Source organism: Odocoileus virginianus, chromosome 30, assembly GCF_023699985.2.
Source record: "Odocoileus virginianus isolate 20LAN1187 ecotype Illinois chromosome 30, Ovbor_1.2, whole genome shotgun sequence".
Classification (NCBI taxonomy): Eukaryota; Metazoa; Chordata; class Mammalia; order Artiodactyla; family Cervidae; genus Odocoileus; species Odocoileus virginianus.
Window position 1 is genome coordinate 39,067,317 of NC_069703.1, and position 20,610 is coordinate 39,087,926.

Below are 20,610 nucleotides of genomic sequence, written 5' to 3' on the forward strand. Positions count from 1 at the left end.
ACCTAAACAAATAGCAACACTGCTACTGCCTACCTGTGCCAGATTCAGATTCAAAGTACTTGGCATATGTTAATCACAACGGTATTAATCTGACTGCTTTTACGGGGAAACCCAGAAAGAAATAATTGCCCAAATCAACAACTAGGAAGTGAACTGGTACTCTATTTGTATCCCCAGGGTTGGCCCTGTGTCCAATTCACATTTTGGCCTCATTCCCACATAAATGCTTTTGGATGGTAGATGCACAATAAATCTGAATAGTGTTTTTAGTATAAATTCTCAGGGTAGGGCAGGGTTCTAGGTGGGATTTCTTCCAGTATCCAAGTGTCATTTCAGTCATCCAGTCGTGTCCAACTTTGACCCTGTGGACTGCAGCATGCCAGGCCACCCTGTCGGTCACTAAGTCCTGGAGCTTGCTCAAACTCCATCAAGTCCAAGTAATGCCATCCAACCATCTCACCCTCTGTCTTCCCCTTCTTCAATCTTTCCCAACATGAAGGGCTTTTCGCTGAAGGAAAACTGCCAGGAAGTATTTAGGTCACAACCTTTCTGCTAGACTTCAGGTTGCAACATACCTACCAGTAGACTAAAACAGGTTCTTCTGGCTTTTTTCTGCATATAGGCCTTGATAGTCCTATCAGTTGTTGCTAAGCTGAGACTGCTTTTGAATCCTAATACCGCTTGTAGTCCCTGTGATCTTGGGCAAGCTGCTTAACTTATTTCTGCCTCAGTCCATGTGCTCTTACATAGAAATGTATGCATACATGCTCAGTTGTGTCTGACTGACCCCATGGGCTGTAGCCCGCCAAGCAAGCTCCTCTGTGAGATTTCCCAAGCAAGAATACTGAAGTGGGTTGCCATTTCCTTCTCCAGGGGATCTTCCCAACCCATAGATCAAACCCATGTCTCCTACATTGACAGGCAGATTCTTTACCAACTGTGCCACCTGGGAATCGTGGGGACATTAAAAGTACCTAGTTTTTGGATTTGTAAGGAGAGTTAGTGTTAATGTTTGTAGAAAACTTAAAGTCTGCTAAGTACAGTGAATCTGTAGGAAGATTCTCTGACTTAAAGGCAAACGAGGGACTTCATAAAGTGCTGTTTGAGTGCAGCACTCTAACAGCATAATCTTTAAGGAGTTGAAATAGCTCAGCTGGAATTCCATCACCTCCTCTAGCTTTGTTCTAGTAATGCTTCCTAAGGCCCAACTTGACTTCACACTGCAGGATGTCTGGCTCTATGTGAGTGACCACACCAATTGATTCATTCAGTTTTATTGAATAAAGTCTTGGCATCAAAGGTAAATTAGATAGTAAATCACGCTGTATTTCACTCAGAACCCTACCTATCCAGGAGAGAAAGGGGGAGATGCAAGGAGTAGTACCCTCCAAGATCAGCTAACTAGGAAATAAAGCAAGGATTTGAACCCATCTCCAAAACTGTATCAAGATATACTACTAACTTTGAACAAGGTGGTGTCGTAAGGTACGTACATTCCTTCATCTAATACTCCATGCACTCCTGTAAAGTAGGTACAGTGTTTGTGCATTTTGCAATGGGGACTGAACTTGGAGTTAAGGAACATGCCCAAGTTATATAGCCAGTAAGTGGCAAAGCATGCATCTGAGCAAGAAAGTTGACTGCAGAACCTGTAAACTACATCATACCATGCCTTGGGAAATGTTAGCTGTTTTCACCTTTTGTATTCAGCTGATTAGTACCCATTACACCATAAAATCTGTCTCAGTTGTAATGAATTATAAATCTGCTATTGTACCTGGGTCTACTTGACTCTGGAAAATATCAATACTTAGACGTTACTTTGCCAACAAAAGTCCATCTAGTCAAAGCTATGGTTTTTCCAGCAGTCATGTGTGGATGTGAGAATTGGACTGTAAAGAAAGCTGAGTGCCGAAGAATTGATGCTTTTGAACTGTGGCGTTGGAGAAGACTTGAGAGTACCCTTGGGCGTCAAGGAGATCCAACCAGTCCATCCTAAAGGAAATCAGTCCTGAATATTCATTGGGAGGACTGATGCTGAAGCTGAAACTCCAATACTTTGGCTACCTGATGGGAAGAACTGACTCATTGGATAAGACCCTGATGCTGGGAAAGATTGAAGCTGGGAGGAGAAGCAGATGACAGAGGATGAGATGGTTGGATGGCATCACCGACTCAATGGACATGAGTTTGAGTAAACTCTGGGAGTTGGGGATGGACAGGGAGGCCTGGTGTGCTGCAGTCCACGGGATTGCAGCGTCGGACACAACTGAGCGACTGAACTGAGATAGACATGAGTGCAGTTTCCTAGGGAGTGAGAGCCCTTCCTGGCTGTTAACCTCTGTCTTTCAGCACTTTCTGTCTTTGTGTACATCTTTCCCTCTGATGGATGGGATCTTAGTTCCCCAAGCAGGGATCAAATCCAGGCCCCCCATGCAGTGGAAGAGTGGAGTCTTAACCACTGTACTGCCAAGGAAGTCCCAGAACTTGTATCTTTATGAAAATATCTGACATTTGTTGATGATTTGCCATATGCTAGGCATTCTTTAAGCCTTTTAAACAGTACTATACATGCAAGGACTTTTTTTAATATCCTTGTTATAGAAAAGACAATCAAGGTTAGATTAGTTGCCCAAAGTCACACAGCATCTTTAGAGTCTGAACTCAATCACCATCCTTACCTCCCTTTCCCCTAAGGACCCAGAAGGGCTTGTCTTGAAAGGAGGGTAGGCACCTTGAGCATTTCCTCATGGTAACATTAGTATCATTCTACTGTGAGTATTTTTTACTTGATGTCCATCTAACCTACTAGATGAGTTATCCTCAAAGAATGGGCTGCTTGGCACATAGCAAACACTGGTTGATGACTTTGTTTTTCTGTGTTCTGTTTGACTGGTTTCTGTTTTGATCTTTATGATGTTCCTTCTTCTGTTTCCTAGTTTCCTAATGTAGAAGCTGAGGTGATTAATTTAAGACCTTTCCTTTTTTTCTAGTACAGGCACTTAGTGCTATCAGTTTCCCCTAAATACTGCTCTGACAATATTCCACAAGTTCTGCTATGTTCTCTTTTCATTTAATTCAGTTCAAAATACTCTCAAATTCTGCTGTGATTTCTTCTTTGATCTGTGGGTTACTTAAAAGTACATGTTAATTGTTTATATTTTTGTTTGTTTAGGCCACGCCACAGGGCTTGCAGTTTCCCACCAGGGACTGAACCCAGGCCATGGCAGCGAAAATGCTGAGTCCTAACCACTAGACCACACAGTCAAAGGCTTTGGCATAGTCAATAAAGCAGAAATATACGTTTTTCTGGAACTCTTTTGCTTTTTCGATGATCCAGCGGATGTTGCCAATTTGATCTCTGGTTCCTCTGCCTTTTCTAAAACCAGCTTGAACAATCTGGAAGTTCACGGTTCACGTATTGCTGAAGCCTGGCTTGGAGAATTTTGAGCATTACTTTACTAGTGTGTGAGATGAGTACAATTGTGCGGTAGTTTGAGCATTCTTTGGCATTGCCTTTCTTTGGGATTGGAATGAAAACTGACCTTTTCCAGTCCTGTGGCCACTGCTGAGTTTTCCAAATTTGCTGGCACATTGAGTGCAGCACTTTCATAGCATCATCTTTCAGGATTTGAAATAGCTCAACTGGAATTCCATCACATCCACTAGCTTTGTTCATAGTGATGCTTCCTAAGGCCCACTTGACTTCACATTCCAGGATGTCTGGCTCTAGGTGAGTGACCACACCATCATGATTATTTGGGTCGCGAAGATCTTTTTTGTACAGTTCTTCTGTGTATTCTTGCCACCTCTTCTTAATATCTTCTGCTTCTGTTAGGTCCATACCATTTCTGTCCTTTATCGAACCCAACTTTGCATGGAATGTTCCCTTGGTATCTCTTAATATTCTTGAAGAGATCTCTAGTCTTTTCCATTCTGTTGTTTTCCTCTATTTCTTTGCATTGATCGCTGAGGAAAGCTTTCTTATCTCTCCTTGCTATTCTTTGGAACTCTGCATTCAAATGGCCATATCTTTCCTTTTCTCCTTTGCCTTTAGCTTCTCTTCTTTTCACAGCTATTTGTAAGGCCTCCTCAGACAACCATTTTGCCTTTTCACATTTCTTTTCCTTGGGGATGGTCTTGATCCCTGTCTCCTGTACAGTGTCACAAACCTCCGTCCATAGTTTATCAGGCACTCTGTCTATCAGGTCTAGTCTCTCAAATCTATTTCTCACTTCCACTGTATAGTCATAAGGGATTTGATCTAGGTCATACCTGAATGGTCTAGTGATTTTCCCTACTTTCTTCAATTTAAGTCTGAATTTGGCAATAAGGAGCTCATGATCTGAGCCACAGTCAGTTCCCGGTCTTGAGAAAACATCTATTTCTGCTTAATTGACTCTGCCAAAGCCTTTGACTGTGTGGATCACAATAAACTGTGGAAAATTCTGAAAGAGATGGGAATACCAAACCACCTGACCTGCCTCTTGAGAAACCTGCATGCAGGTCAGGAAGCAACAGTTAGAACTGGACATGGAACAACAGACTGGTTCCAAATAGGAAAAGGAGAACGTCAAGGCTATATATTGTCACCCTTCTTGTTTAACTTACATGCAGAGTACATCATGAGAAATGCTGGGCTGGAAGAAGCACAAGCTGGAATCAAGATTGCCGGGAGAAATATCAATAACCTCAGATATGCAGATGACACCACCCTTATGGCAGAAAGTGAAGAAGAACTAAAAAGCCTCTTGATGAAAGTGAAAGAGGAGAGTGAAAAAGTTGGCTTAAAGCTCAACATTCAGAAAACTAAGATCATGGCATCTGGTCCCATCACCTCATGGGAAATAGATGGGGAAACAGTGGAAACAGTGTCAGACTTTATTTTTTTGTGCTCCAAAATCACTGAAGATGGTGATTGCAGCCATGAAATTAAAAGATGCTTACTCCTTGGAAGGAAAGTTATGACCAACCTAGATAGCATATTAAAAAGCAGAGACAAAAAAAAAAAAAAGCAGAGAAATTGTTTTGCCAACAAAGTTCCGTCTAGTCAAGGCTATGGTTTTTCCAGTGGTCATGTATGGATGTGAGAGTTGGACTGTGAAGAAAGATGAGTGCCAAAAAATTGATGCTTTTGAACTGTGGCGTTGGAGAAGACTCTTGAGAGTCCCTTGGACTGGAAGGAGATCCAGCCAGTCCATCCTAAAGGAGATCAGTCCTGGGTTTTCATTGGAAGGACTGATGCTAAAGCTGAAACTCCAATACTTTGGCCACCTCATACGAAGAGTTGACTCATTGGAAAAGACCCTGATGCTGGAAGGGACTGGGGGCAGGAGGAGAAGGGGACAAGAGAGGATGAGATGACTGGATGGCATCACCAACTCGATGGCCATGAGTTTGAGTAAACTCTGGGAGTTAGTGATGGACAGGGAGGTCTGGTGCGCTGTGATTCATGGGGTCGCAAAGAGTTGGACACGACTGAGCAACTGAACTGAACTGAACCACTAGACCCCCAGGGAATTCCAAAAGTGTATTTTTAAATAATTGGGAGTTTTCCAAAGATCTTTCAGTTATTTGTTTCTACTTTCCAATGTGGCTTAAGTATATTCTTTGTTTGATTGAATCTTTTTAAATTTAACAAGACTTTTTCTATAACCCAGTACAGCCTATATTGGGAATTGTTTCATGTGCACTCAGGAGGCATGAATATGTTACTGTCTGAAAAAATCGAGGTGGAATGTGAAGAAAGATGAAGTACTCTGTAAATGTCAATCAGTTCAAATTGATTGAAAGTGGTGTTCAAGTCTATCCTGACTGGTTTTCTTCCTACCTATCAGTAATATTGAGAGTAAGGTATTGAAATGTCCACCTATCTTTGTGGATTTGTCTATTTCCTCTAGAAGTTCTATCAGTTTTTGTATATGTATTTGGGACCTCTGTTATTAGTTGCATATATTTAGGATTGTGCATTTTGATTTTCTCCTTTACCATAGTGAAAGTACCTTTTTTAAAATTTTTGATTGGAGGATAATTGCTTTACAACATTGAGTTGGTTTGTCATACAACAACGTGAATCAGCCCTAAGTATACACATGTCCCCACTCTCTTGAACCTCCCTCTCACGCCCCACCCACCCAAACCCACCCCTCTAAGTTGTCACAGAGAACCAGGTTAAGCTCCCGGTATTATACAGCAACTTCCCACTAGCTATCTATTTTACATATGGTAATTCCCAGGTAATGGAAATGATAAAGAATCCTCCTGCCAATGAGGGAGAAGCAAGAGATGCAGGTTGGATCCCTGGGTTGGGAAGATCCCCTGGACGAGGAAATGGCAACCCACTCTAGTATCTTGCCTGGGAAATCCCATGGACAGAGGAGCCTGGCGGGCTACAGTCCATGGGGTTGCAAAAGACCTGGCAACTAAACAACAACAATGTGTATGTTTCAACGCTCCTCTCTCAGTTCCTCCCTCTCCCTCCCCGGCTGTGTCCACAAGTCTGTTCTCTATGTCTGCAGCTCTATTCCTGCCCTGCAAATAGGTTCATCCGTATCACTTTTCCAGATTCCATATGTATGCATTAATATATGATATTTGTTTTTCTCTGACTTACTTCATTCTGTGTAACAGACTCTAGGTTCATCCACCTCACACCAACTGACTCAAAAGACCTTCTTTATTTCTAGAATACTCTGCTCTAAAATGTACTTTGCTATTAATATAGCTGCTCCAGCTTTCTTTTGACTAGTGTTACCAGTCTCTTTTTCTTTTTACTTTTAATCTATTTGTGTAGAGTTGACCCTTGAACAACAAAGGGGTGCGACTGTATCGGCCCTCCATATCTGTGATTCTGCAACTTTCGGTTTAACCAACCTCGGCCTGTGTGGTACTGTAGCACATAGTTCATATTTATTGAAAAAAATCTGAGTATAACTGGACCTGTGCAGTTCAAAACTGTTGTTCAAGGGTCAGCTGTGTTTGTTTATGTTCAATGTTTACTTCTTGTAGGCAGTGTGTGGTTGGGTCTTGCTTTTTCTACTTATCATGACGATCTCTTTTATTTGGAGTGCTCAAACCACATTTATTTTATTTTCCTTTCATCATTTTTGTCTGGTGGCTCTTCTTTGCTGCACTCAGGCTTTCTCCAGTTGCAGCGCGCGGGGCTACTCGTTGCTGCAGCTCGAGGGCTGCTCACTGCGGTGGCTTCCCTTGCTGTGGAGCACAGGCTCTGGGGCACATGGGCTTCAGTAGTCGGGGTTCGCGGGCTCTAGAGCACAGGCCCAGTAGCTGTGGTACGCAGGCTAAGTTGCTCCACTGCGTGGGGGATCTTCCCAGACCAGGGATCGAACCGCCATCCCTTGCATTGCAAGGTGGATTCTTAACCACTGGACCATCAGGGAAGCCTCCAGACCACGTTTGTTTTTTATCACACATCTGTTGGCTTATAGTTTATAGGTTTATAGTTCAAACATTTTTTAGCCATTATTTCTTCATATATTTTAAAAAACAAAAAGCATTTTTTTTATTTATTTGGCTGCGCGGGGTCTTAGTTGTGGCATGAGGGATCTTAGTTTCCTGACCAGGGATTAAACCCTGGCCTCCTGCATTGGGAGCATGGAATTCCAGCCACTGGATCACCAGGGAAGTCCCCTCGTCATATATTTTTATTCCCAGTTCTCCTATTTTCATGGTCTCCAGTTACCTGTGGAGTAGGCCACTTATTAAAGTTATTCCATAAAAAAAAAATAAAATAAATAAAATAAATAAAAAAAAATAAAGTTATTCCATAGTTCACTCATACTCTTTTCACTTAAAAATTTTTTCTATGTTTCATTTTGGATAGTTTGTTCTGCTATGCATGAGGTTCACTAATCACTGCTTTTCCAATATCTAATCTATTATTAATCCCATCCACTATATTTGTCATCTTAGATATTATCAAGAACTTCACTTTGGATCTTTTTATATCTTCCATGTCTCTACTTAACTTTTGGACATATGGAATACAGTTAGAATAACTTTTAATATCATTCACTTCTAATTCTATCATCTGTGTCATTCCTATGTCAGATTCAACTGATTGTCCTCACTATGGTTTATGTTCAGTAAATAAAATGCAACAATAATAGAGTGAAAAATTAATATTTATGTTCAAAGAAGATAAGATAAATGGGGCCAAAGAAGGCTTCATGGAGATGGCAAGTAAAATTTAGCCTTAAATATATATATATTTGATATATATGTAAAAATCAAATATATATATATATATATATATATATATATATATCAAGAATTCAGCTAGACAGGAAAGAAAGCACTGGTAGGAAAGGTGAGAAAGGTAAGGAAGCAGGAATGAGCATGGGCACGTTGAGAGGACAGTGCAGAGGCCAAGTGGGAGATGGGAAAACAGCAGCTTGGGGCATTTGGTGCTCCTAACACAGCACTGAAGAAATATGTAAGTCTTCAGACTTAGAAAATGAGCTTATGGATGCTGGGGAGAAGGATGGGGGGAAAGGATAGCTAGGGAGCCTGGGATGAACATGCACACATTGCTATATTTAAGATGGGTAACCAACAAGGTCCTACGGTATAGCACAGGGAATTCTGCTCAGTGTTATGTGGCAGACTGGATGGGAGGGGAGTTTGGGGGAGGATGGATACATGTATACGTATGGCTGAGTCCCCTCACTGTTCACCTGAAACTGTCAAACATTGTTAATCAGCTGTATCCCAATACAAAATAAAGTTAAAAAAAAAAAGAAATATGTGAATCTTTACAGATTTTTAAGCAAGTCAAAGTCTCATAGTCACGATTTAGGGAGACTAACTTGGGGATCTTGATGGAATGAAATGAAGGCCAGGAGGGTGCTGCTTTAGACCAGAGGGGCAGAAATAAAACATGGAGAGGAGAGGGAAGAACCAGGAAAGATGTTGAAGTTTGAATGAGAAACTTCTAACCTTGGCTTGAAGGTTGAAGGGTGAGGGTGGGGAGTCTTCATCCATGGAAAATGAGTCTTCATTTGGTGTATTGAGTCTTCTGCATAGAGCCATAAGACTAAAACCTAGCGTAGAGATCAGTACCAGACCAGATGGGCTGTCATCTCAGTTAAAAGGCAGTGGCTCAGCCCTGAACAAGATTTCTGAACTCCTTCTATCACTTGTATCATGACCCCAGACAACTTGCTTAACCTCTTTGAACTGCATTTTTTTCATTTTCCAACTATCAAGAGTTTTGTGAAGAATAAATGTACTAATGGACGGATGTGTGTCTGAAGTTCAAGTTAGAGGTTTTACAAAATAGGTAATAATACTTATTTTTCTAATTACATCAAGCCATGTGAATGAATAAGATCTTGGAGGAAGACAGCAGAGACAGAGATCCCAGGGTTAAAACTTGGAGGAATTTCACAGCATATCATCCAAAAAGGGAGTCCGTGATGGAGGCAGAAGTAAACTTGAGGAGGTAAGAAACTTTGAAAATGGGGAGTGCTTTGGGGTGGGCTCTGTATGGAAGAAATTCAGCTGGTAAATACTCATCAGGAGCTTCCCTGGTGGCTCAGATGGTACTAAAAAAATTTTTTTTAAATCATCTGCCTGCAATGTAGGAGACCTGGGTTCAATCCCTGGGTTGGGAAGGTCCCCTGGAGGAGGAAATGGCAACCCACTCCAGTATTCTTGCCTGAGAAATCCCAGGGACAGAGGAGCCTGGTGGGCTACAGTTCATGGAGTCACAAAGAGTCAGACAGGACTGAGCAACTAACACTTTCACTTCAAACACTCATCAAAAGTGTCCATCTAGAGTTCAGGAATGATAGCATGACTTTCAGAGTCAAGAGTCTACATGAAATGGAGAAAACATCCTTCTGCAGAGGTCACTCCTTTGACCTGGGAAACCCTCAGACACAGTGAAAAGGCCTGAAAGGTGACCACAGGGAACTTGAAATCCTGAAGAACTGTTTGACTCCATCCTGAAGAAGGAGCATGTTAACAAGAGAAGGGTAGGCAGCTGGGCCTGTTTTCCATCACTAGTTCGCAACCTCAGTTCACACCCTCCTCTTTCTTATCTGGCCTCCCTGCCTCACTCTTCGTTTCCCCTCTGCCCAAGCCCGTTTTCCATTTTGTTCCAAAACAAAAACCTGCTCCCGTCACTCATGTGCTCAGACCCCTTCCAGAGTTCCCCATTTCCCCAGGATAGAGGCGGTCTCCTTAGACAAAACCGCTAAGTCCCTCCCATGGCACCCTCTGCCCCAGTCAGACTTGGGCAGTTTCCCCAACCCACCAGAGGCTCTCATCGCTCCCTGTCCTCGCAAGGATGCTCCTCCTAGGATGCCCTGCCCTCTTGGGCTTACCCTGGACAGCCTTCCTTAAGTCCCAGCTGAGCTGGATAGCCCTGTGCGTACCCCTGTCACAACAGCCCTGGTCACGGCCCTGAGCAGTTGTCGATAGTCCATGACTTCTCATCTTTCTCTGACGGAAAGCCCCTTGAGAGCAGGGACGATCAGTGTCTCTTTTATCCGTACCGTCCCTCCCATACCATATTTTTTCCCAGACAAACCCTGATTTCAAGCAGTCTTTCTGGTTGTCAGTCCACTCGTTCCAGGTTAGGGTCTTCAAAACACACACCGGCTCTGTAACCCTGGGCCAGGGCGGAAAGAGCCTGGTGGCGGGCGCCTTAGCCCGATCGCGCCACCGGCACCTCCCGGGGCGGCCGCCAGGGGGCGCCGGGCTCTTTGTTTTCTTTTCTGGCCCGGGGTCGGGGCCGGAGGCCCGCAGAGCGCATGCTCTGGGGCAGTTCGCGGCCGGGCCGGCGAGCGGAGGAGTTCCTTGTGGCGGACCTGCAGCGAGGTAGGTCGCGCTAGTCACGCACGGAGGGTCGGGGCGGAGGGCGGCGCGCGGGGCGGGCACAGCCCGGGGGTGCCGGCTGGCGGCGACCGGCCGGGGCCGTTGCCCGCGCGCGTCCGTGTGGCGCGGTGCCGGCCCCACGTGAAGCCAGCGCGGCTGGGAGGCGCGGGTGCGGGCGAGCCGGTCTGCGGCCCCGCGGGGCGCCCTGGAGCCAGCCCGCCCGCCCGGGCCCCGCCTCGCCCGAGCGAGGGCCGCGCGGCCCCTTCGCCGCCGCGCCTCGCACGCCCGGCCCGCGCCGCCAGCGGGGGCGGGAGATTCAAACGGCCCGAGCGCGGCCGGCCGGGGTTTTGCGCGCGGCCGCAGTGACCTCGGCGCCCGCGGTGCGTAGAGCCGCGCGCCTCCCGGGCCGGGGCAGGCGCCCTGGCGGTGCGGCGCTTCCGGAGCGGGAAAGTGATTTTAAAAAGTCCAGCACTGGTTTGGAGAATGCGGTTTGCGGAGCGGAGTGGGAATCCCTCCCGGCGAGGGTCGGCTCGAGGAGCTCGAGGGTAGGCTGCCGAGGGTCTGCGTAGGGAGCGAAATCTCAGCGTCAACAGGCACCGCCACGACTGTTGACCGGTGGCAGAGGTGTGCCGGGAACTCCGCATCAACGCATCTGTCAGCAGATTTAGTCGCTGGCGTTCTCCTCCGTGCCGCGCGTGCAGGGCTGGGGGAAATGGTGAAAGGGCCCCGGGTGGCCGTGATCAAGCTCCCAGCCTCCCCTGGGGAGGCCCATGTGGGGCCACAATTACTGTCCAGGATGATCGCTAAGGTGTGCCCATGGAGCCGGGGCGCTCGCCGCTCCTGGCGGTTCTTAACCAAGGTGCTCCAAGTGTTACTTGAGTGCCTATAGCAGAAGGCGAGTGTAGGGAGTGTGGATGGGGAACTCGGACGTTCACTCAAGCCTGGGCAGGAGGATGAGGGATGGCTTTCCAGCCGAGGTGACTCTTGGCCAGGGTTTTGAAGGAACAGAGGAGTTATTCAGGCGGACCGGGGGTGGAGGGTTTCTGGCCGTCCAGGCAGGGAACACAGCACGTGCAAAGGCAGGAAGGCGTGTGTGAGTGTTGTCATCAGAGGTACCACGGTGTTTTTAAGTCTGACTGGCGCACAGGGTACCGGGAGAGGAAGAGCAAGATGACTGAGCAGGGGCTGGGTCTCCGGGGGTCTGGAGTGCTGGTGCTGGCTGGGGCGGAGAAGGCAGCGACGGTTTTACCCAAAAAGGATATCACAGTGGAGTCTGGAAAGGTAAACTAGGAGTTCTCCATGCTCTTGTTGGGAAGCCATCCCAAGAGCAGGAATCCTGTTCAGCTTTGCAACTTCCTAGTTGGCTGTCCCTGGGCCATCCACCTAATCCCCCTGGACCTTGTCCTTACCTGTAAGATGAAGATAAGAGAGTTACTAGTATCCTGTAAAGCTGTGGTTCTAACACCTGGGGTAAGGTATAGCCTCATTCTGCTGGAATAAATGAATGCACTTAAGCCTAGGCTCCCCTCTGTATTTTTGGGCTTCCGTGGTAGCTCCGTTGGTTAAGAATCTGCCTGTGAAGGAGGAGACCCAGGTTTGATCCCTGGATGGGCAAGATCCCCTAGAGAAGGAAATGGCAGCCCACTCCAGTATTCTTGCCTGGAAAATCCCATGGACGGAGGAGTCTGGCAGGCTACAGTCCATGGGATCACCAAGAGTCAGACACGACTCAGCAACTTAAACCACCACCACCTCCTCTGTATTGAAGGGGGATCCTGGTAATGATCTCTTGGGTGAGGTCTCCAGCTCTGTGCCTGACATCAGGCAGGAAGGAGTTGCTCCCCCAGTGTTTGTTGACAGACAAACAGAGCCTCGCTCCTCCCTTCCCTCCCAGGGGACTTTCCTCACAAAGAGATTCTTCAGCCCTTGCGTCTGGCAAGTGTCTGCCTCCTGACATTGGGGTGACTGGGTGGGGACAGCTGCTGTGGTTGGAGAGAGCGCCGTCTCCCTTTGCAGAGATGAGGTCACAGGGGGTCACAGCAGGAACACAAGGGCCCCGATAGACTGTCTAGTCTACCAAATGAAGAAACAGGCCCAGGGAGAAGAGGGGATGGGGGATGCTCTGGTCCTGGTGGGGAGTGGTCGGCAGACCTGGGCTGTCATCCCCTGAGCCTTCACTTTCGTGTCTGTAAAGCCAGGATGATCACACCTCTGAGGGCAGAGCGTGAGTATTCCAGGATTGACTGGCACACGTTGTTCAGTCCCTAAGTCATGTCCGACTCTGTAACCCCATGGATTGCAGCATGCCAGGCTCCTCTGTCCTCTGCCATCTCCCAGTTTGCTCACATTCATTTCCATTGAGTCCGTGTTGCTATCTAACCATCTCATCCTCTGCTGCCCTCTTCTCCTCCTGCCTTCAATCTTTCCCAACATCAGAATCTTTTCCAGTGAGCCGGCTCTTTGCATTGGGTGCCCAAAGTATTGGAGCTTCAGCTTCAGCATCAGTCCTTCCAATGAATATTCAGGGTTGATCTCCTTTAGGATTGACTGGTTTGATCTCCTTGTAGTCCACAGGACTCTCGAGGGTCTTCTTCAGCACCATAATTCGAAAGCATCAGTTCTTCACCTTAGGAGTCTGTTAGTGGAAGTTGACTCTGTATCTGACTTATTGAGATTGTATCATACGCTTCTTCCAGACTGAACTCCTTGAAGATGGAAGCTGTGTTTGTAGGGGAGTGGGGGGTGGGGACAAGACTAGGACTTATACCCAGCCCAGACTCTGGATGTCTAGTTAAGAAAACACACCCAGGGACTTCCCTGGTGGTCCAGTGGTTAAGACGCCACATTTCCATTGTAGAGGGCACAAGTTCAATCCCTGGTCAAGGAACTAAGAAAAATAAAATAAATAAATAAATAAAACACACCCAGAGTGGTTAGAGAGGAAGTCTGTTCAAAGGACTGATTTGTGCAGTAGAAAACATGCATGTGGGTCATGGGTACAGGGCTCCACCTTTTAGAAGGTGCCCCCTCATCCCCTGCATTGCCTCTGGGATTGCTCATAGACACTGCAGTGCCTGGAGTCCTCCCTTTGAGAGATGAAGACTCTCAAGTTCAGAGGGGACTCAGTGGGCTGGACTTGAGAGCCAGCGCGCTCTGCACCTCGGCGTGGAGCTGTGCTTGTGGTCGGTCCTTCCACGCGTGATTCAGCAGATCTGCCGCCCACTTGGCCCACTCTCCCAGGCCCTCACTGCTTCCGTGTCTCCCCTTTGCTCTCACTCACTGTCTTCTCCCTTTCAGCAGGCTCCCACCCTCTGCTCCTTGCCTTTGGCCAGGTTCATAGGGAATCCTGGGGAGCCCTGTCCAGGCTGCCTCGATCACTGCCTGGATCATGACCTGCCTTTAGCCAACTGTTCTTTTGCTTTTAGTTATGAGATATGCCTGGATTCCATTCCTGGCTTTCTTTTCCGGCTGTGCCAGCTTAAACAAGTAAGTCTACTTCTCTGCGCCCCACTTCCCTCAGCTGTTAAATAAGAGTGACAGAGCCCTCTTCAGCTTGTTGCAAGAAGTTCAAGGTTGTTAGAAGGTAGGTGTGGCCAGTGCCCCAGAGAGACTCATCTGAAGAAGCAGATTGGTTAAATGATTATGATCCAAAGTCTGTCCTAATTTCTCAGAGAGAATGATTCCTTTAGGATTGAGAGAGGGATCTGAGGTAGTGTACCAATGGAGGCAACTTTGAGTAGAAGTTCTTGCAGTAGGATAGGGCTGGAGTGGGATGGAGATGCACTTGGTATGGAGAGAAGAGTAAGCAGTCTAAGATTATTAGAAGGGAGGGTGTGACAGATAAGGTGAGGTCGGAAGTTGTGTCAGTACCAGACCCTGGAGGTCTTTTTAAAAAGATCATGAGTGTCTAGCAGCATAACATGGTTTTTTTTTTTTTTTTTTTTGGTTAATGATCCATGACACCGAATACCTCCTATAACCTTTGTTTTTCTGTCTCCACTCCAGGCCTTTCCCATAGGTCAACCCAACAGCAGCACTGATGTGCTGATACCATTCTGTTTCCTGTTTTGTTTTGTTTTTTCACTTAATTTCTTGTGAGTACTCTTCCAAGCTCCTTCTCAGTCTCCCTCCCCAGCAGAGCTGACAGCTGCAGGTCATTCTGATGAGTTGACCGGGAAATATGCCTTTGGCGGAACAGGGCCCCAGAACCAGTGAACCGCGGCCAACCTGGCCAAGGGTTAGGAGCTGTTTACTGGAAAGAGTGGGTCCCTGGTGTATCCCACACTCCTTAACCTATCCAGCTCTGCCACTTTAACATCCCTTCTCTGTCAGCTCCCGCACACTTCACACTTGACAAACCGCCTGGTGAGGCGGGCCTCCCGGTCTCTCCTGTCAGTCTGTCCCCCAGTCTTCTCAGTAACTGAAGTCTACCATCTACCTAGTTACTTAAGCCAAAGCCTGAGAGTCCTTGTGTTGGGCCAAGTTCATAGGGGGATCAAGGGGGCCCTGCCCAGGATCCCCTGGATATTTTAGGATGAAGAAGTCATTCTGAGTTCCTCCCCCACCCTCATTCCTACATCTAATCCACTGGCAAAGCAAGCCTGTCTCCTAAATTGTGTACTTTTCTTTGTTGCCTCAGACTAAATCATGTCACCAACTTCTCTCATTTGGATGCCTGCAATCGCCTCCTCTTCCAGTCCCTTCCAGAACAATTGTTAATGAGACAGTCTTCTTAACACTTGTCTGTTTTCCCTACTAGACCTTGTACGACCTGTTCCCTGCTCCCCTTGTGCCTCTGATCCATCACTGTCCAGCTACAGCCCTGCTGGCCTCCCCAGGTTCCTGAGCACATCACATGCTTTTGTCCAGGCCTTCCCCTGCTGGCTTTCTCTGCCTAGTATTTCAAGTCTTAGCCCAGATGTCACCTATCTGACCTATATCTCCTCCCCTATCCCAGTTACTCTCTTTTTTTTTAAATTGTGATAAACTATACTTAACATAAAACTTACCATTGTAGCCATTTTTAACTGTACATGGTTCAGTGGCATTAAATACATTTACATTGTTGTGTCCCTGGAATATTCCTACTATATCACCTTGCCTATTCATCACACCACACTGAATGTAATCATACTCTGTCTATGTGTGTGTGTGTTTCTGTCTGTAAGCTCCATGAGAGCAGGAAGAGGGTTAGTTGCCTTTTTCCTTGCTACCCCTGGCCCAAAGCCAAGCAGTGGTAGCAAGCATTCATGGAAAGATTGAGTCCATGCTGCACTGCAAAACCCTTTACAGACATTTCATTCTGTCTGGACAGCAGCCCTCGAAGTGGTCATTGCATCCCTCTTACATGAGGATTCACACAGTTCACAGAGGCTAGAACTGCCAGAGAGGTCAAACATGGTCGCACAAGCAGGGTTGAGCAAACCACAGCTCTGTCCCTGATGCGAAGAACTGACTCACTGGGAAAGACCCTGATGCTGGGAAAGATTGAAGGCAGGAGAAGGGGACGACAGAGGATGAGATGGTTGGATGGCATCACTGACTCAATAGACATGAGTTTGAGTAAGTTCTGGGAGTTGATAATGAACAGGGAAGCCTGGCGTGCTGCAGTCCATGGGGTTGCAAAGAGTTGGACATGACTGCAAACTGAACTGATCCCAGTGAAGGTGCATTTCTAGTGTGGGAAGACGGGTCTCAAAGAGGCCGGTTGGAGGCGAGGAGTGCCGCCCTCGGAGAATGAAAGTTGCGTGAAACACAGAACTGCCACCTCAACAAACTCAAAACTGGGCCAGTATCAGCCTGCAGAAGCTCAACCTGCAGAGGCTCAGCCCACACAGCCTTGGGGTATTCCAGGCATTTGGCTACTTCCTTGTCTTCGGCACTTTGTTGTCCTCCCCCAGGGTAGCCAGCAGAAATGTGCCTGGAGGTTCCAGGCTGTTGACCTCCTGTTCATACACCGTGGAACAGGGAGCTGGAGAGGCTGAGGCTCTAGGACCTACTGGAAGGAAGGAAGGATGAGGTGCTATTTAGGCCCACAGTAGAGCCTAAGAAGGGTTGTTAGAAGTCTCTTGCTATTTATAGCCTTGGTTAAAGTCTCCATCCCTTTTCTATAAAATGGAGGAGAGGTGGTTAGATTAGATTAGCTGTGCCTAAGCATCACCTGGAACAGACCCTAGATGTTTAAACACAAGCATTGATTATTGAGCCCCTACCCTACCCTGTAATTGTATGTGTGCATGCTAAGTTGCTTCAGTCATGTCTGATTCTTTGCGACCCTATGGACTGTAGCCCGCCAGGCTCCTTTGTCCATGGGATTCTCCAGGCAAGAATACTGTAGTGGGTTGCCATGCCCTCCTCCAGTTGATCTTCCCGACCCAGAGATCGAACCACCCTGTAATTACTTTTACAGTATTAGCTCATTTAGTCATAGTCATAACAAGGTGTAGGTACTATTGTTGTTCAGTTGCTCAGTCATGTCTCTTTGCAGCCCCATGGACTGCAGCACACCCGGCTCCTCTGTCCTCCACTATCTCTTGGAGTTTGCTGAAATTCATGTCCATTGAGTCAGTGACACCACCCTTATGGCAGAAAGCGAAGAAGAACTAAAGAGCCTCTTGATGAAAGTGAAAGAGAAGAGTGGAAATGTTGGCTTAAAGCTCAGCATTCAGAAAACTAAGATCATGGCATCTGGTCCCATCACTTCATGGCAAATAGATGTGGAAACAGTGGCAGACTTTATTTTGGGAGCTCCAAAATCACTGCAGATGGTGACTGCAGCCATGAAGTTAAAAGACGTTTACTCCTTGGAAGAAAAGTTATGACCAACCTAGACAGCATGTTAAAAAGCAGAGACATTACTTTGCCAACAAAGGTCCATCTAGTCAAGGCTATGGTTTTTCCAGTAGTCATGTATGGATGTGAGAATTGGACTATAAAGAAAGCTGAGCGCTGAAGAATTGATGCTTTTGAACTGTTGTGTTGGAGAAGACTCTTGAGAGTCCCTTGGACTGCAAGGAGATCCAGCCAGTCCATCCTAAAAGAAATCAGTCCTGAATATTCATTGGGAGGACTGATGTTGAAGCTGAAACTCCAATACTTTGGCCACCTGATGTGAAGAGCTGACTTATTTGAAAAGACCCTGATGCTAGGAAAGATTGTAGGTGGGAGGAGAAGGGGACGGCAGAGGATGAGATGGTTGGTTAGGTGGCATCACTGACTCTATGGACATGAGTTTGAGTAAGCTCCAGGAGTTGGTGATGGACAGGGAAGCCTGGCGTGCTGCAGTCCATGGTGTTGCAAAGAGATGGACACAAGTGAACAACTGAACTGAACTGAGTCAGTGATGCTATCTAACCATCTCATCCTCTCCTGCCCCCTTCTCCTTTTGCCTTCAATCTTTTCCAGCATCAGGGCCTTTCATTTCATGGCAGCACTCACCATCCACAGTGATTTTGAGTAATTACTATCCCCATTTTACTGAGGCGGAAACTAAATGGTGAAGAGACTAAGTAACTTTGTCCAAGGTCAAAACAGCCAGAAAGTAGCTGAGTACATAGATAGCCTGGCTCCTCTTAACCACCACTTGCTCTACCGCTTTTGCATCTGGATAGCAGCAAATTGCCTGGGCCCTGCTATCGATTTCAGACGGATCACAGAGTTTGGGAGCCTTAAGGCTTAGACAGCCGTCTTTCATAACCTTTAAAACCAGGGCTCAGTAAGGATTTCTTTCAGAAACTGCTTATGTAGAGGAAAAAGGGCTTTTGACCCAATTTGGGCTGGGTTGAAATTGAGACAGTAGGGCAGAGTGTCTGTTCTCAGCAGCCTTGAGAAGGCAACAGCAGTTCGTTGAAGCAAGGAGGGAGGCAGCACTGACGGCTCAGCTGCCCTGGATCCTGCGAGCTGCCACAACCCTTCATGTCACCCAGAGGTGATTTCCTTTCCCCCTTTTGTGACACCAGGTGTTTGTATGTTAGTGTGAGTGTATATACAGTGTTTTTCTCTTGTTGGATGGGTTTAAAAGAAAGCCAGGTTCCTCCTAGGAGTGGTGGCATTTTGGATCAAAGGGCACAGATGGTTTTGTTTTTTTAATTTATTTGAATTTTGGCTATGCTGGGTTTTCATTACTGCCTATGGGCTTTCTCTCTAGTTGCAGTGAGTCTGGGCTACTCTGTTGCGGTGCCTGGGCTTCTTATTGCAGTGGTTTCTCGTGAGCGTGGGCTCTTGGGCATGCAGGCAGAGTAGTTGTGGTGCATGGGCTTAGTTGCCACAGCATGTGGAGTCTTCCCGGACCAGGGATCAAACCTCTGTCCCCTGCATTGGCAGGTAGGTTCCTAACGACTGGACTGCGGTTGAGAAAGTCGTCTGGTTTGGTTTTATTTAATGAAAATATAGCTGTGAGTGTGTGTTTGTGTGGTCTGATTATAACAGTAATGTATCACCAGACTTACTAGTGGTTATGTTGGGGTTGGGTGGAGTTGTGATGTTCATTGAATGTTCTTCAGTGTTTTAATTTTTTAATAATAAAATTTAAAAATACATGTCATGGTGTTTGTATCTTAGATTAAGATATAAAGAAAAAAGTAAAAGTTGTCCATGATCTCACTTTCCAGAGGTTACCATTATTAATACTGAATGTATTTCCTTCCACATATTTTTATATGTGTATGCTTTTTCTTTGCCACAAGTAGGATGATGGCCTGTTTTTCAGTCTGCTTATGTTACTTGGCAATGATTCAGTAAATAAATCTCTGAAAACATCACTTTTAATGGCTTCATACTGTTTTATCATCAGTATGCCACATATTTAGCCAATCCCCTACTCCTAAGTACATGGGTTGTTCCATTTTTTGTTGTTTTTGTTTTTTTAATGTTACGAAGAATACAGTAGAGAATATTAGTAGAATTTAATATTTGGTTTATTTATTATTTGGTTCTTCTCAGGTAAATTCCGAGAAGTGGAATTGCTAGGCATTTCTTTTCACTTTTTTAAGGGTTTTTGATAAATATTGCCTGAATAGTGCCATTTCTGACATGGAGTCTTTGCCTGGGTTTTTCAGGACAAGAAGATGCCACCCAAGCGTATAGCCAAGAGAAGGTCTCCCCCAGAAGATGCCCTCCCCAAAAGCAAGAAGGTGAAGGGTAAGTTGGCCCTTAGTATGGGTGGCCTCTTGGCATCCCCAGAATCTGGTACTGGGCTCCTTCCTCCCTGAGATTTGAAGCCAAGGGGCCAGAAAGTCCAGGAACTCCACCCACCATGAGGGTCTCCTGTAGCTCACTGATTCCCACCCTCTGGGAATGATAAAAGGGCAGAGACTTGCTTAAAAGCCCTCAGTGAAAAACTAGACCCTAAGGCTTTGCCCTAGGCAGTAATGCCTAGTTAAGACCATTGACCTCCAGACTGGGTTCACTCCTGGCTCTGCCACTTTCTAGCTGTATAGCTGTGGCAAATCACTAACCTCACTGAACTTAGAATACCCCATTCATAAACGGGCAACCTCACCAGGCTGCCATGAGGAAAATGAGCTCGTGTCCTGGTTAGCATTCGAGAGACAGACGTGCCTTTGGTCTCCTCTCTGCGGGGACCCTGGAGGGAGTCAGGGAGCAGAGCCACCCCAAGTCTGGGAGGGTGGGGGGAGTGTGGACCCACACTCAGACAGTGTCTGTCTTTTGCAGACCCTCGTAACCAGGCAGTGAGGGCCGTTGCCTCCCGCCGTGTTCCAGGCGCCCGCTCCTGCCAAGGTGCCTGCGGGCTGTGCCCTTCTGACCAGA

At 46.6% G+C, this 20,610-nt stretch overlaps 1 protein-coding gene across 9 annotated transcripts in view; it reads left to right on the plus strand.

Annotated features, from left to right (window-relative positions):
- The window catches only part of RCC1 (regulator of chromosome condensation 1), a 31,096-nt gene that overhangs the window by 511 nt on the left and 9,975 nt on the right, over positions 1 to 20,610 (plus strand). For 2 of the 9 annotated variants that reach the window (XM_070459027.1, XM_070459029.1), the window contains exons 2-4: positions 9,334 to 9,463; positions 19,899 to 19,980; positions 20,515 to 20,580. In XM_070459027.1, the coding sequence (XP_070315128.1) occupies positions 19,908 to 19,980; positions 20,515 to 20,580 (139 nt within the window). In that variant the 5' untranslated portion in view covers positions 9,334 to 9,463; positions 19,899 to 19,907. Of the gene's footprint in view, positions 1 to 1,337; positions 1,486 to 9,333; positions 9,464 to 10,758; positions 10,846 to 11,363; positions 11,388 to 17,760; positions 18,770 to 19,012; positions 19,165 to 19,898; positions 19,981 to 20,514; positions 20,581 to 20,610 lie in introns of those variants that run through there. The other 7 variants (XM_070459028.1, XM_020869279.2, XM_020869280.2 and 4 more) reach the window with 7 other exon arrangements.